General features: G+C 37.2%; 1 protein-coding gene across 1 annotated transcript in view; it reads right to left on the reverse strand.

The window, feature by feature from the left end:
* The window catches only part of RNF217 (ring finger protein 217), a 139,707-nt gene that overhangs the window by 41,981 nt on the left and 81,915 nt on the right, over positions 1–15,811 (reverse strand). Inside the window, exon 2 of the mRNA XM_082729979.1 lies at positions 8,062–8,295. Coding sequence (XP_082586105.1) covers positions 8,062–8,295 — 234 coding nt within the window. The remainder of the gene's footprint in view (positions 1–8,061; positions 8,296–15,811) is intronic.

The raw sequence follows: 15,811 nt of genomic DNA on the forward strand, positions 1-15,811 counted from the left end.
AAATCTATAAAGAGTTTAACAAACTCAATATCCAAAGAACAAATAACCCAATCAAGAAATGGGCAGAGGACATGAACAGACATTTCTGCAAAGAAGACATCCAGATGGCCAACAGACACATGAAAAAAGGCTCCACATCACTCGGCATCAGGGAAATACAAATCAAAACCACAGTGAGATACCACCTCACACCAGTCAGAATGGCTAAAATTAACAAGTCAGGAAATGACAGATGCTGGCAAGGATGCAGAGAAAGGGGAACCCTTTTACACTGTTGGTGGGAATGCAAGCTAGTGCAACCACTCTGGAAAACAGTGTGGAGGTTCCTCAAAAAACTGAAAATAGAGTTACCCTATGACCTAGTGATTGCACTACTGGGTATATACCCTGAAGATACAAACGTGGTGTTCCAAAGGGGCACGTGCACCCGAATGTTTATAGCAGTAATGTCCACAATAGCCAAACTATGGAAAGAACCTAGATGTCCATCAACAGATGAATGGATAAAGAAGAGTATTCCCACATGGGAATACTATGCAGCCATCAAAAGAAATGAAATCTTGCCATTTGCAACAACGTGGATGGAACTAGAGGGTTTTGTGCTTAGTGAAATAAGTCAATCAGAGAAAGACAACTATCATATGATCTCCCTGATATGAGGAAGTGGAGATGCAACAAGGGGGTTTGGGGGGTAGGAAAAAAAAAAGAAAAAATGAAAGAAGATGGGATCAGGAGGGAGACAAACCATAAAAGACCCAATCTCAAAAAACAGACTGAAGGTTGCTGGTGGGAGGGGGATCGGGAGAGGGTGGTGGGGATATGGACATTGGGGAGTTTATATGCTATGGTGAGTGCTGTGAAATGTGTAAACCTGGCGATTCACAGATCTGTACCCCTGGGGATAAAAATACATTATATGTTTATAAAAAAATTTAAAAATTAATTTTAAAAATGGAAGTGTTTAATCAGTGTCTGAATGACCACTTGTAAGTATTTTGTAGAGAGGATTTATTCACACGTAAATGGTTGCATTAGGTTCCCATAAAGATCTGAGAAGGTAAGTATGGCAAAGTAGGAGTACAGAGTGTGGTAGGTGAGAAATGCATAGCCCTAACATCTTCCAGACCATTTCATAATGAGCACCAGACGTGGCTTACTTTTACCCACTCCTTAGCATGTCCTCAGTGAGAAATGATTCTTCAACTTGTCTCTTGTGCTGAAGACCCAAAGGATGATGTAGTGAAGAAAAAAAAAAAAACAAAAAACAGTTTTCAGTCCCATTGTAGGTCAATTTATGGTAGCTCTGGGCCTTGATTATTATAATTATTGTAGGGTTTTTTTGAACATCAAATGTAGGTTAGAATAATAAATGAATTCTAGTCTTTGGTTTTCGTTGTTAGAAGTTCAAGTAAAGACTCCATAAAATATTATGGCTAATTTATACATCAATAAAGGAAACAAAGAAAAACTTTAGCAAAGCACCTCAATAGTAAAAATTAGAGAGAAAAATGCATCCTAATAAAATTTAGTGGATCTGCATCATAGCTGGATATTGCACTTTTTTTTTTTCAAAGTTAGCATATATAACACACCCTTTGTTTAAGCTGGCTTTCTTTTTTTTTTTTTTTTTTTAAGATTTTATTTATTTATTTGACACACACACACACACACACACACACAGAGATCACAAGTAGGCAGAGAGGCAGGCAGAGAGAGAAAGGGGGAAACAGGCTCCCCACTGAGTAGAGAGCCCAATTTGGGGCTCAATCCCAGGACCTTAGAATCATGATCTGAGATGAAGGCAGACGCTTTAACTCACTGAGCCCCCTAGGCGCCCCTAAGCTGGCTTCTTTAAATCAGGCTAGGCAACTCCATCTTTACCTTCCTCCCAAATCCATTCTAGCAACAATCATTGAAGAAACTACACTTGTTTTCTATAGCTCCTAACATCAATGATGCATTAATGCCAAGAGAAGTTGGTATGTGTCACAGGATAAACCGAACTTGCAGGGCTTATGCACAGTCTGATTCTCAATTTATAAACATTGTCAACTTAAAGCAATGGTGTTGGGGAAAAACCAAAGAGCAAAGCAGCATGCTTTTTACAGGAAACTCTTAAACGTTTTTACACATGGGAAAAAATTCTCAAATTATCTTTACTAAAAGAAAGCTCAAGTATATTATTGATATAAATAAAAATTATTTACTGGAGGCACAACTGAAGATGTGCAACTGGGATCTGAACAAAGGACTGGCAGGGGCCCAGAAGTAGACATAGTGGGAAGCCACTGTCACTCTTAGAGCCAAAGAGACAAAGGAGGAGAGAGGTTTCTGCAGCTCAGTGAGAATTAGAAATATGGGGGAGGGACAGTCCTAGAAGGACACAGCTACGGCCAGAGCTTTGTACTGAATTAGGAAGGGAGTGAGGAAGCAACGTTATCTACTATTCTCTCTTTCCACCCTTTTGTCTCCTGCCAATGGCAATAGTTGGCTGAACCCAAATAGGAATCGAGATGTAAGGGAATCTGGAAAAGCCATTCAAAGGGGCAACTTTCTGGAGTACAGGACAGGTCAGAGAGGGCTGAATAATAGACACAGGAAGAGGGTAAATTGAGTATTATCACAATTCCAGCCTTCCACTTATGCACATTTTAAAGTACATTAGTTAGGAACAGCAAACCCATTGATTTGATTATAAAGACCTTAGAAAAGTTCTTTTACCACACAAGGAAATAATGTATTTGCAGTTTTATAAAATGTGTTTTCTTCCCAGAGGTTTTAATAATTAAAAGAGAGGGATAAAAAGACAGCTAACTATATAAGGTAAGAATATAGAGGGAGTTTCCCCAGGACATTTTACTGTTTTCCTTTTCTTTCACTTTACAATGAATTAAAGCACCATTCTGTGAATCTTCAAGGTTCTCTTTATTATTTGTGGGAAGAAGAGTGGGGTTTATATTAGTTTTGCCTCAAGGAAACCATAAAGAAAATGACCTCTAACACATTCCCTGTGTTGGTTTATGCATTCCCTTCAACCTAGTCCAAATCAGTATAAAGAGGGGGACATTTTCTTAGTCTACGCTGGGAAATAGGGAAGAAACTGAGAACTGCCCTTACCTCAGTACAACTCTTAAGGCATAAAATGACTATATTTAATCATTTGTAATTCTCAACTCTTTTTCATGAAAAACGATCACTTTCTCTACCTCTCAGAATATGCTTTATCCATTTCTGTCAAAGTCACCTCCCTCTGCCTCAAGCTCCTCAAATATTAATGCTTGTCATCAGATCCCTTCTCATAAGATCCACACTTCTTAGAGATCTCTTTGAAGCCCCAAGGGTCTTCAATCTTAACATCATCAATACATTTCAAACCAAATTTGTTTTTCACTCCCCAAGCCTGTTCTTCTTCTTCAAGACATGATCAATATCATCCCTCCTTTGTTCCCACCATCCATCAGTGACCCGAACTTTCATTCCACCTTCTTGTTCTTGGCTCCTCTATCTCCATCCCAATAACTCAGGGTTGCTTATTCTGTGGCCGCTGCCTAATAATGAGAGCAAACATGATAATTTCTAGCAAATGTTGAGCACTTAGGATGCATGCAGACATGATGCTAAGCACTTTACATGTGTGACCCTGTTTAATCCTTCATCTGCCCTGCTGACAGGTACTATTACTAACCCCAGTAAAACATGTGAAAACTCTACTCACAGGGGCAGAGCTCGTATGTGGCAGACTGAGTTTAAACACATTTGGAAGCCAGTACTCTGACCCACCTTTTCCAGCTTGGCAAATTAAACATTTCAAAGCTCAGTTTACTCTTATTGAAGTCTTTCTAATCTCTCCTGCCCTTTCTTCTCCCAGTGATCTCAGCATTTTCTACCCACATTTACTACGGTACACATTATATATGCATTGGCCCATTTATTATTTCCTCCAACAAATATAATTTCAGAGTGCAATCTATCAGACACAGGGCTTGACACAGCTTTTCAGCAGTCAGCAAGCCTGGACCTGGCCTCCAAGAAATGAGTGGGAGAGACTTTAAGCAAATAACCACACAATAACACCATAAAATCCCAGATGATAGTAGCTATGGAGAAAAACTTCTGGTGCTGGGGATGTGTCTGTCACCAGGCATCACATGAGCACCATTAAAGCCACAACTTCAGCATTTTCATTTTCCCATTGCTAATGTGTTCACTGTATTGATATGCAGTTGCACTAATAACATTCTAGGAACTGTTTCGGTGAGACATTAGATTTTTTTATTGGACTTGAAATTAACGGTGAAATGGAATGGTAAAATATTTTGCCTCATGACAGGAGTTGTAGGAATAAGAAGACAAATATTATTAATGAGAAAGACTGAATTTGCACAAAGGCAAGGTTGTCTCAATGTAATCTCTCCATTCAAGAATATACTTGTCCTATTTGATACAGTAGTAGTTTAATGGAGTTCAGAACATAATGAAAAGCTCTGTGTACGCAAAATTTTGTTAGAAGGGAGATGTTGAGTGAGGGCTCAGAAGCACTATTGGCACCTAGAAGTTCTTCTTTCTGCTTGTTGATATATTCTGTTTACCCCCTTTTCAATTGCAAAGTACAAAAAAAAAGTGGTATTTACAAACCTATTTAAATGAAATCCCTCATATGATATTTTAGATTTCAAATTTCATGTCAGATGTATCAAAAGGTATTTCCTGTTATAAAATAGCTGTGATATTTCCAAGCAATTTTAACCTTCTATTTAAGTGCTTCTCAATTGACAGAAATCATAATAAATGTTCAAGAAGTGACATCTTGGATCACAACGTTATAATTCAATGACACAAAAAGAGTAATATTGAAATAACTATTATAAGGGGTTCACCAATAGGTACAAAACCCATTTAGGCTGTAAACAATATTATACAGAGATTTCAAATTGCTCAGACATGGAAGACATTCATAGTAATCTTTCTTTTTGTTTCTGTTGTGTTATGACTCAGTTCATTACATTCAGGTATTTGAATTCAAAACTCTTAAAGTTACAATGGACTATACCATTTGGAAGTGGGGTCTGTTATTGGGAAAACAGAATTTTTTAAAACAGAGCAAACCTAAAAAATAGCCGTTCATTTACCACAAAGAAGAAGGATAATAGTGTCAATGTAGGGTGCTATGTTAGAGCCATGAAAGTCACAGTTGGTTTGCCGAAGCATCCTTGTCCAAGCTCTCCTTACTCATATTATCCACACAGGTATGGACATGCAAATCAGGTAGTTAATGTTAACATAAGAGTTTACAGTTTAATGATGGAAAATGCTATCATTTCCCTTGGTTCATTCAAAATTATAAAAATATTGGATCTTATATTTTTCAATTTTCATATATTTCCTTCTCAATACATGTGCATTCTGATAAATAATGCTCATCACCAAAGGACTTAGTGATCTGGGGGTGAAATGGGATTTATAAAATTTTACTACAGCTATAATTGCACCTTACACTACACCTTTCACCCATTTCATAAGAACAGTATATTTTTGAATGATTTTCACTTTGACTCTATACATACATGTTTTAATTACCAAAATTCCAAAATAGTATAATCTGAGTTTATATACATATATTTTATAAATATATATTAATTGTATCAACATATATTTTATAAACAAATAAATTACACTAAAATATATATTATATGTATATATAATATATGCAATATACACATGTTACATATATAATGTACATATTACATATATAATGTATATATTACATACATATAATGTATATATTACATATATAATGTATAATATGATGCATATTACATATATTATATACACATATAATATTTTAGTGTAATTTATTTGTTTATAAAATGTATATTACATACACATATATATGTATATACATATTACATATATATGTATAATATACATAATATGTAAAATATATATTATACATATATATAATATTATATATGTGTATATATACATAATATATATTATATGTGTATATATAATATATATTATATGTGTGTGTATATATGTATATGTGTATATGTATATATATGTATATGTATATTTAGAAAAAAATAAAATACACTGTTATGAGATAAGAAGTCCTTCTAAAACTAGCAATTTCTGATCACATCAACAACATAAAATTGGAATAAAAAAAACTTAACCGGGGTACCTGGGTGCTTCAGTTGTTAAGCGTCTGCCTTCGGCTCAGGTCATGACCCCAGGATCCTGGGACTGAGCCCCACATTGGGCTCCCTGTTCTGCACGCGAAGCGAGCTTCTCCCTCGCCCATTCCCCATGCTTGTGTTCCCTCTCTCACTGTCTCTCTCTCTCTGTCAAATAACTAAATAACTAAAATCTTTTTAAAAAATAACTTTTAAGAACATACAGAGTCAAATAAAAGTATGCTTTTGTTATTAAGTCAGTATTCAAAATCACTGTGAGTGTTTTATTTGAGTTACACAGTTTTGCAACCTCAAAAAGGTACTTTTTAGAGAAGAAAAAAAAAGGGGGAGTGTTTCCTGCTAGTTATGAGCCTAGGCTTCACAAAGATAGTAAATAAAAGAACTGACTATGAGAGCCAAGCCATTTCAAAGCCCAGTTACTCATTAAGAGGTTTTGACTAACCTGCTGGAGCTCATCCTTGCAACCCACAGAGGGAAGTACTTGCTGAACCACTGTCCCTCAAATCTACAGAATGCATACCATACCACCACTGCTTCCAAGACCAGAACGCGGGCTAAGACTTACCTTAAGCGGAGAGGACTTCACACAGCCTTTGAAATCACCTCACCTTGCCATTCTACTGTAATGACAAGGATGAAATTCTAGGGCCACAGACCTCATTTTCCTGCTTCATTTACTGCAAAGGTTCCCAGTTCTGCTACACTCTAGCAACACCCAGTGAGGCTCAAAAATGTGCCAGAGTGTTGTTGGGGGGTGGGCCCGGGGCAGTGGTTGTCTAAAAGACCCCCAGGTAATGGTGAGGACAGCGGGCGCTGTGAATCAGGGATTAGTTCCCACAACGGCTGCCTTTGCCGCCCAGCCTTCAGTCTGGCCCTGCCGTGACATCCTCTATTAATGCTGCCAGAATGATCTTTCTGTAATGCCTACAGAATTAAATCCAAACTTCTGGGCTCAGTGTAAGACTCAACACGATCTGCTTTTAAGTACCTGCCCAGCTGCCTCTTGCTGGCTGCCTCCCCACCAGCCCCACCAAGCATTTGTTTCCAGTGTGGCCGCCTCAGCCTCGGGGCCTGTGCTCTTACTCATTCCTTCATTCCTTGCTTCAACGTGTTCTCCAATGTTTATCTGGTTATCTGCCTGGAGAACTGCGTCTTCTTCAAGAAGTCTCTCCTCGCGTCCTAGCCTCTTCTCCATCAGTGTTCTCAAAGCGCAAGTGTACTGGGGTTCTTGTTTTTGTTTTCTTCTTTTGACTAATCATATTGAACCATCATTTTAGAGCATACATCTGTCTCACCTTCATTAGACATTTTTGGCGCAGGGACTATGTCATATTTGCCACTGCATCTCCCAAACTTAGCTTACAGTCTAGCTCATACTGGCATTTTGTACCTGAATGAATAGCATTTTTTATTATATTCACTTATTATTTTTTACTATTTTTTTTACTATATTCACTTATTATTTTTTACTATATATATTTTTTACTATATTCACTTATTAGATGGAGCCAGAGGAGAATCATGTTAGGTCCGCTGCAAAAGTCAAACTTACACTAAAAAAAAAGGATTAATATGTCCTTAATATTTAGTAATAGCAGTGACAGTTACTTTAAAAGATTAGTCATTCCATTTGGCTACTAAATGAATTTTGAACATGGTTGAAGTCAAAGAAAAACTTTAAGGAAACCCCCAAGAGTGCTTTCTTATCATCAGCCTCCCCAAACCACTTATTTTCAGAATCACAGCCAATACATACTCACCTTAGACTTGCGTAAGGGAAGGAAGCCCACTTAATGCCCACCACAAGTTGGCCTAATTTGGCATCATGTGACATCTAACCCACAACTCTGGTGAACATGCTTACTTTGTATTTGCTTTCTGATCTGGAAGGGGTAGGGATATGTCCTTTTTTCTTGAAGGTTGTAAAGTGCTTGCACTGAGGACATGGCTTGGTGCTGGAATCAATACGGCCAAGTTCCAGGAAATACTTATATTTGATGGAATCTTCATGTGTTAAGTTAAAGACAATTGTTCTTTCTTCCAGGAATTCAAAACATTCTGTGATAGGGCATTTGATTTCTACTTGGCCAAGTTGTACCTGTGTGAAAGAGCACATGGGAGACAAAAAAGGGGCACTGGTTAACTTTCTATTCTTTTTTCTCCTCATATATTATTGATTATTTCATGATTACAGTAAAGGATTATCCATCATTTCTCAGGATTTCTAACATAATAAATGGTAATCACTTTGGTATCTACATTAGGCAATACCAAAATAATCACTATATAAAGTTTTCAAAGCATTTTTTTTAAAATCATATTTGTGAACTTAAATGGACCTAAGCCGCAGGCTCACCAAAGAAGCAAATTATCATCCCATCCTTCTGGAAAGGCAGCTAAAGGATAAAAGGTGGTTCAGATTTTCCAAGCTTATTGCAGAGTCTCAACATTAAACTTAGGGTGGCTTTACTATAAAGGAAAAAAAAAAAGGATTTTGAAAGTGTTATATATATATCTATATATATATCTATATTTACATATATATATTTATATCACCTAGTAGTTTAACAATATTGCAGTAATAACCTCATTTTCCCTGACTATTCTCTGTAATGAACATACAGTAGTTTTTATGTCACCAGAATCAGAGGAACAAGTAAGAAAATCACACCAATCACACTGGCTTTTAAGAATAATCCATACAAGATCTGGCTAAACCTGAGGTAATTTATAAAATGAATTTCTTCCCAGGACCACAGTTAGGTTAGGAGAGAGAAGGATGTACTAGAATGCTACATTTAGCATTTGGCATGGGATTCTAGATAAGGTTAGCATTAAAGATTACAGCAAAAGATAAAAGCATAAAGTCTGGACACAACCAAATTTCAAAAGATGAAGAAAATAAACTACTTAGAATTAAGGAGTTCCATACATGTTTTCGATAAGTATTGAACAAGAAGTGTTTACTGTATTTATATATCATGGCATCATAATCTCTTTTTGCATATCCTAATATAGCAAAGGGAGGCAGCGAAAGTTCCAAGAGGCAAAAAAATGCTAAATTGTTTCTTTTTCACCTGGGTGAACCTGACATTCTAAGAAGTCTGTTGACCTTAATGAGAAAAGATCCTCCATGAAAACTGAGGAAGGAATGGGGAAAAGCGATGCTATTTGGGAGAAGAAAAACATCACTACAAAGAACAATTGAAAAAACACACTACTGACATCATAGTAACTTTGCTTTTAACTTTGCTGTTTATCTGGCACAGACTGACGATGGGTAGTTACAAAGCCACAGGCTGAAGGATGTATGGGATGATGATACATTTAATATGAATAAAGGACATGAGCCAGACCGATAATGAAATGAAGGAGTCTGGCTTTAGATAAACCTTCTTAGGACCAACCTGCTGAAAGTGTTAATTGCTACATAATTTTATACAACTATTGTACAAAACTCAGTCTAGAAAGGTTTTTCAAATATCAGCCCCAAATAATATTTTTACTTTTTATGATGTCTACTTATAGATGCAACCAGATTTATTATTACACTTGTTAAAGTTATGAAATGTTATTATAAACCCAATTAAGTTTTCTAATACATTGTTTTCAGTTATAGCTTAAGACATAAATCCTTGGAAGATTTTTAAACAGACAAAAAAATCCCACCTGTGACATTATTAGAAACTGAGTTAACAAAGCATATAAAACCTTTAAAAAATGAATACATGTTTCCTTTTTTAATATTCTGTCAATGTTTATCAAGCCTGCTTCGGAGCCAGGTACTGGGGTTAGGCACAGAAGTTTGCAGTGCCCATCAACAAAGAGGTGATCATGACCCAGAGCCGTGAGTCTGCCTGACAGGTAGAAACAGGGTGTCAGGAGAGAAGATGTGAGAGGCTCAGGAACTGACACTTCGGAGACTCAGAGGAGCCTTCTAGGAAGAAGTGAGGTTTCAAGCGAGATCTTAAGATTAGTAGGACCTCGCCAAGCTGGGTGAAGGGGTTTCAAGCAAACAGAAGGTACAACATGGACAAAGGCTGGGTAAGAGAGTATGGCACTGCATCAGGGATACTCCTGATTTTCCCCACCTCCTAAATGGATCAAATATGTGCTGCCCTAAGGTACAAGCATCCTAACCCAAGATGACAGCCTTAGAGCGCCTGAAAGATGATTACTAAGCCTGGACCACAAAGTCAGGTGTAGAAAGCTAAGGGCATACAGATGAACTGGAATCAGAGCACACTGGCAAGAGCATGAAGCTGTCCCAAAAGTCTGGATGTTCTCATATGAAAATTAAAAAAACAAAACAAAACAAAAAACCCTCCAGTTTTCAGCAAGTGAAAAACAATTTCTTTTCACTCCGCATAGAAGGAGCTCCCCTGGGCCATTTCCAGTGACTCGTGTTTACTGAGGAACAGCATAGTTTAGGGGATGGGAGTCAATTTTTTTCCTCCCAGGTCAATGTTTGAACCTGACCTCACTCCCCTATAGATTTATTTTAGCCATAGAAAGGATAATAATAGAAGCAGTGAGTTCAGAGCCACCCAGGGATTGTCAGCTCTTATAGAAATGGAATATAGTTTAGGGACCAGAACAATCCAAGGCAGTTCAAGGGAGCAGGTTCTCCTGTCACTTCTCCAGCAGTGAGAGCTCACACCATACCACTTTGGGTATGGCTTACCATCTGACATCCAACCAGAAGACCTTGTTTTCTTCAGTGCTTTTCCAATCTGTCTGCACACCTATCCATTTCCATAGAACACACAATTTCTTCATGCTCTCAAACTCTCTGCATTTGGCTTATTCCATACCTTCTCTTCTTTCCAAAATCCCTACCCCACTGCACTGAACCAAATGATCTCTATTTTATTATGCAGATAGATGCAACATGATCATGGTTCCTCATCTTCCCACTACGAACTCTCTCTGAATCTATGTCTGTTCCCATCTTTTCTCCCCTCCTTCTTTTTCCAAGTTTAGGGTCTGAATCAACCTCCAGGACAACTGCTTGAGTCTCTTAAAGGCTTTTCTGAGAATTCAAGTTTTATGGCCCACCCAGGATCATTGCTGGTAAGCTAGTAATTGGAAGTTTGGAAAAATTACTCATACAGTTCTTTGAATTACTCATAGTTCTTCATACTAATACTATCTCCTTTTTCATAATAGAATGCTACTGATGACCTATGCAATCTCTTGGCCTCTACGTATCTTTCTCAGAATAATTTCCTCAAAAAATATCACTACCAGATTAGTAATCATGATTAAGCAAAGTGTATTCATTTGTGTATTCAACAAGATACGTGTTTCATCAGCTCAAGGAAACATTTTTTTCAGCATTTTAATATCTCAAAAGTCAGGATTGTTTATCATCAACAGTCTTCAGCATTGTGCCATAGTTTAATTTGCAGTTTTTATCTTCTTGGTGGCACATAATATAATACTTTCACCTACAATTGATCATGTCTTAGATTTCAATGAAATGTGGTTTTTACAAGTTAGGCATCATGGTGGACTCTGGAGAAATGATGGGAGAGAGACACAGAGCTTCTTTTCAGGAAATGTGTGATAAGTAAACAAGCCAGGCAGTTCATAGTCAGTACCAGAGGAAATTACACATCAGGGACGGGATCCCTTAGGAGAACTTGGACGGGGAACTAAAGTGCCCATCATGCAGAGAAACTGGGGAAGACAGTCCAGGCAACAGAAGCAAGGACATGGCCCCAGGGTACAAGGTGTCTGATGGGCTTCTGTTCACAGAACAGAACTGAGTGACTAAGGCACAGTCCAAATGAGCCAGAGCACACAGGCCTTGTTGGCTGTGATAGGAAGTTATGGATTGTATTCTAAATTCAACAAGAATCATTGACTGGTTTTATGAGGTGGAGTGACATACCTTGATTGACATTAAAAACATCACTTAGGCTCTTCCTGGTGAGTGGACTGTAGAAGGAGAGAAGTGGAGACTGGAATAATAGGACTCTGGACTGTACTTTTCTTCTTACCAGTGGTCTCTGACTGTTTCAGCCCTCTAGACAGTCGATGATGGATGATGCAACTAGGTGACAGGAGTAGCCAGAAATGGGGTACATTTTGGAAGTGGAGCCAATGGGATTTGGTGAGGGACCAGATATTGAAGATAAAGTTAAAGAAGGAAGCAAAGATAATTCTAGGATTTTGGCTTGAATAATCTGATGCTGAGCCAATGCTACTCAATGAGAAGTGTCTAATAAAACACAGTTTACATGGATATGCGATATTTGCTGGAAAGGATTCACTGCAAATCTATTATAGCAACAAGAATAAAGCTCATTAATTCATCCAAAAAACCATATATTTAGCTCCTACAATATTACATGTAAAAGACATAGGTCCAGGATATAAAGTAGCTTAAGCTATGAATCTTGCCCTTGTGGAACTTGAGATGACAGCAATCAAATTTGTGTTGATAGTCTCTTCTAGTAACTGATCATTTGATGACACTAATTCATTTAATATTTTACCCACTGTTTAAAACATTTTTTATTAGGGTAATCATAAGCATATGCAAAAATAAACAGACTGATATTATGAATCCTTAAGTATCCATTCTCCAGTTTCAACACTTATAAACTCTTGGCCAATCTTCTTTATTCTGTGCATTGACCCATATTATTTTGAAGCAAATGGAAAATATCATGTCATTTCATTCATGACTATTTCAGTATCGATCTAAAAAAAAAATCTGTTTCTTTAAAATACATAACCAAAGGGGCACCTGGGTGGCTCAGTGGGTTAAAGCCTCTGCCTTCGACTCAGGTCATGATCTCAGGGTCCTGGGATGGAGCCCCGCATCAGGTTCTCTGCTCAGCAGGAAGCCTGCTTCCTCCTCTCTCTCTCTGCCTGCCTCTCTGCCTATTTGTGATCTCTGTCTGTCAAATAAATAAATATAATCTTTTAAAAAAATATATAACCATGATACCAAACATCTGCTCAAATGACAATGATTCTTTAATATAGTTCAAATAACATGTCATCTAACTTCTGTCTCAAGGATTTTATGTACTTACTATACTTAAAACAAAGACACTTTATTTAAAAAAAACTTTATTTATTTGAGAATGAGAGTGAGAGAGAAAGTAAGGGAAGAGCAGAGTGGGAGGGAGAGGAAAGGGGAAAGAATCTCAAGGAGATCTTTGTTGAGCACAGAGTTCAGTGTGGGGCTTGATCTCCAGACCCTGAGATCATGACCTGAGCTGAAATCAAGAGTCAGATGCTTAATCAATTGTACCACCCAGATGCCCCCAAAGATATTTTGAATTTGTGTTATGCTCAATTCTAATACCAGTATTTATATCACTGAAAAATATATTCTCCAATTCTTCTGAACAAAAATATGTCTATTCTTGTAAGACAAAATTACTTAATATTAAAACAGTCTCTAAGTGTCTCCAAGAGACACTACTACTCACTTAACATTCAAGCTAAAAGGAGAATTTGCCACTTGGGGCAACTCAAAAAGTAATTTAGTGACACAGGTAAGGGGGGGAGCCTCTGGAAAAGTGTCAGTTTAATTAAATCATCCAAAGAAAAGACAGAGAACGTTTAAAACTTGGGACTTTGAAGCTTGATTTATCAAAAGTATGCCTAATGACTTTGATCTTGGTTTTAAGTGTTGGTCACAGTAGTTTACAGGGTGCCTCCAACTTCTGTTCTCTTGATACCAATTTCCTCTTTCCTTAAAAAGGAACATGTTAATATGACAGAGGAGAATTGACTATCACAACAAAAGCAACAACAATCATGAAATAGACACAGCCCCTCCTCCATGCCAAAGAGTGTTCTTTTTTTTTTTTTTTGAGATTTTACTTTTTAAAGTAAAGTAAGTTGAAAAAGTTTATATTTTAAAGTAAGTTGAGGGCGCCTGGGTGGCTCAGTGGGTTAAGCCGCTGCCTTGGGCTCAGGTCATGATCTCAGGGTCCTGGGATCGAGTCCTGCATCGGGCTCTCTGCTCAGCAGGGAGCCTGCTTCCTCCTCTCTCTCTCTCTCTGCCTGCCTCTCTGCCTACTTGTGATCTCTCTCTGTCAAATAAATAAATAAAATCTTTAAAAAAAAAAATAAAGTAAGTTGAGTGTAGAGACACTCAACATGGAACTTGAACTTACAACCCTGAGATCAAGAGACCATGCTCAACCTACTGAGCCAACCAGGTGCCCAGCCAAGCACTGTTCTAAACATTTTCTGTGCATTAATTACTTTGTGGAGCACCATAGAAGCAGATTCATTTTCAGGTTGATGGATTTCCCCATGACTTTATCATCAGTGAATACAGGAAAGTCGCTGCTTTACTGATAAATATGCTTTTCTGTTTACTCAACAGTGAGTACAGAGCATTGTGCTAGATGTCTGTAAACTTTTTTCTTTAAACGAATGAAAAACATCAAACCAAATATCCCAGAAGTTCTCTCAACCCCAAGCAAGAATAATATTAAGAAAAAACACCCAAGCACAGCAAGTATAAGTGCCAAGTACCAAACATAAAAAAATATCTTAAAAGCAACAGAGGAGATGGATGGCTGGGTGGTTCAGTCAGTTAAGCATCTGCCTTCAGCTCAGGTCATGATCCCAGGGTTCTGGAACCGAGCCCCACAGCAGGTTCCTTGCCAGTGGGGAGTCTGCTTCTTCTCTCGATCCTCCTGCCCCCTCCCCATTCGTGCTCTCTCTCAAATAAATGAAATATTAAAAAAAAAAAAAAGCAACAGAGAAAGATCTTCTCAAACAGAAAACTTCAGTCCCAAGTGGGTTGCTGTTAAACTACTAAGAATTTCAGGATGAAATAATACTTATACTACACAACTACTCTTACAGAACAAGGAAATGGGTGTCGGGGGAAGGGTCACTGTTCAAGTTGTTTCATTAGGTCAGCAAAATCCTAATACCAAAACCTGATAAAGACATTGCAAGAAAGGAAAATTATTGACAATCTCTTCATAAACATAGATGCAAAAATCCTAAACAAAATATTAGTAAAACAAACTGAACAATATAAGAAAAAGATTATATATCCTGATCAAAAAGTTTTATTGTAAGAAAACAAGTTTGGATTAACATTCAAAACCAATTGGTATAACTCATATTAATAAGGGAGAAAAATCACATGATTATCTCCATAGAAAGAGGAAAGGTATTTGACAAATTCAACATTCATTCATGTTAAAATCTTAGCAAACTAGGAAGAGATGAAAACTCTTCATTAAATTGATAAAGAATGTTTATTTAAAAAAACAAACAATAAACATCACACTCAATGATGAAATACTGAAAATTTTCTTCTTGAGATCAGAAATGAGTCAAGTATGCCCTGCCACCGTTATTCAGCATTAACTAGAGCTCATAACCAATGCAAGAAGAGAAATGATAATAAAACAATCAGAAATGAAGAATAAATTCCTCCATTTCTTGCAGATTATGTCATTATATATGCAGAAAACCCAAAATAATCTACAGATAAGCTGTTGGGATTAACAAGTGAATTTAGCAAGGTTGCTGAATAGGTCAACTACACAAAAAACAAATGTACTTCTATTACTGGTAACAAGTGATGTGAAAATAATATTTAAGAAATATCATTTATA

Source organism: Mustela nivalis (assembly GCF_964662115.1).
Source record: "Mustela nivalis genome assembly, chromosome: 5".
In the NCBI taxonomy this organism is placed as follows: domain Eukaryota; kingdom Metazoa; phylum Chordata; class Mammalia; order Carnivora; family Mustelidae; genus Mustela; species Mustela nivalis.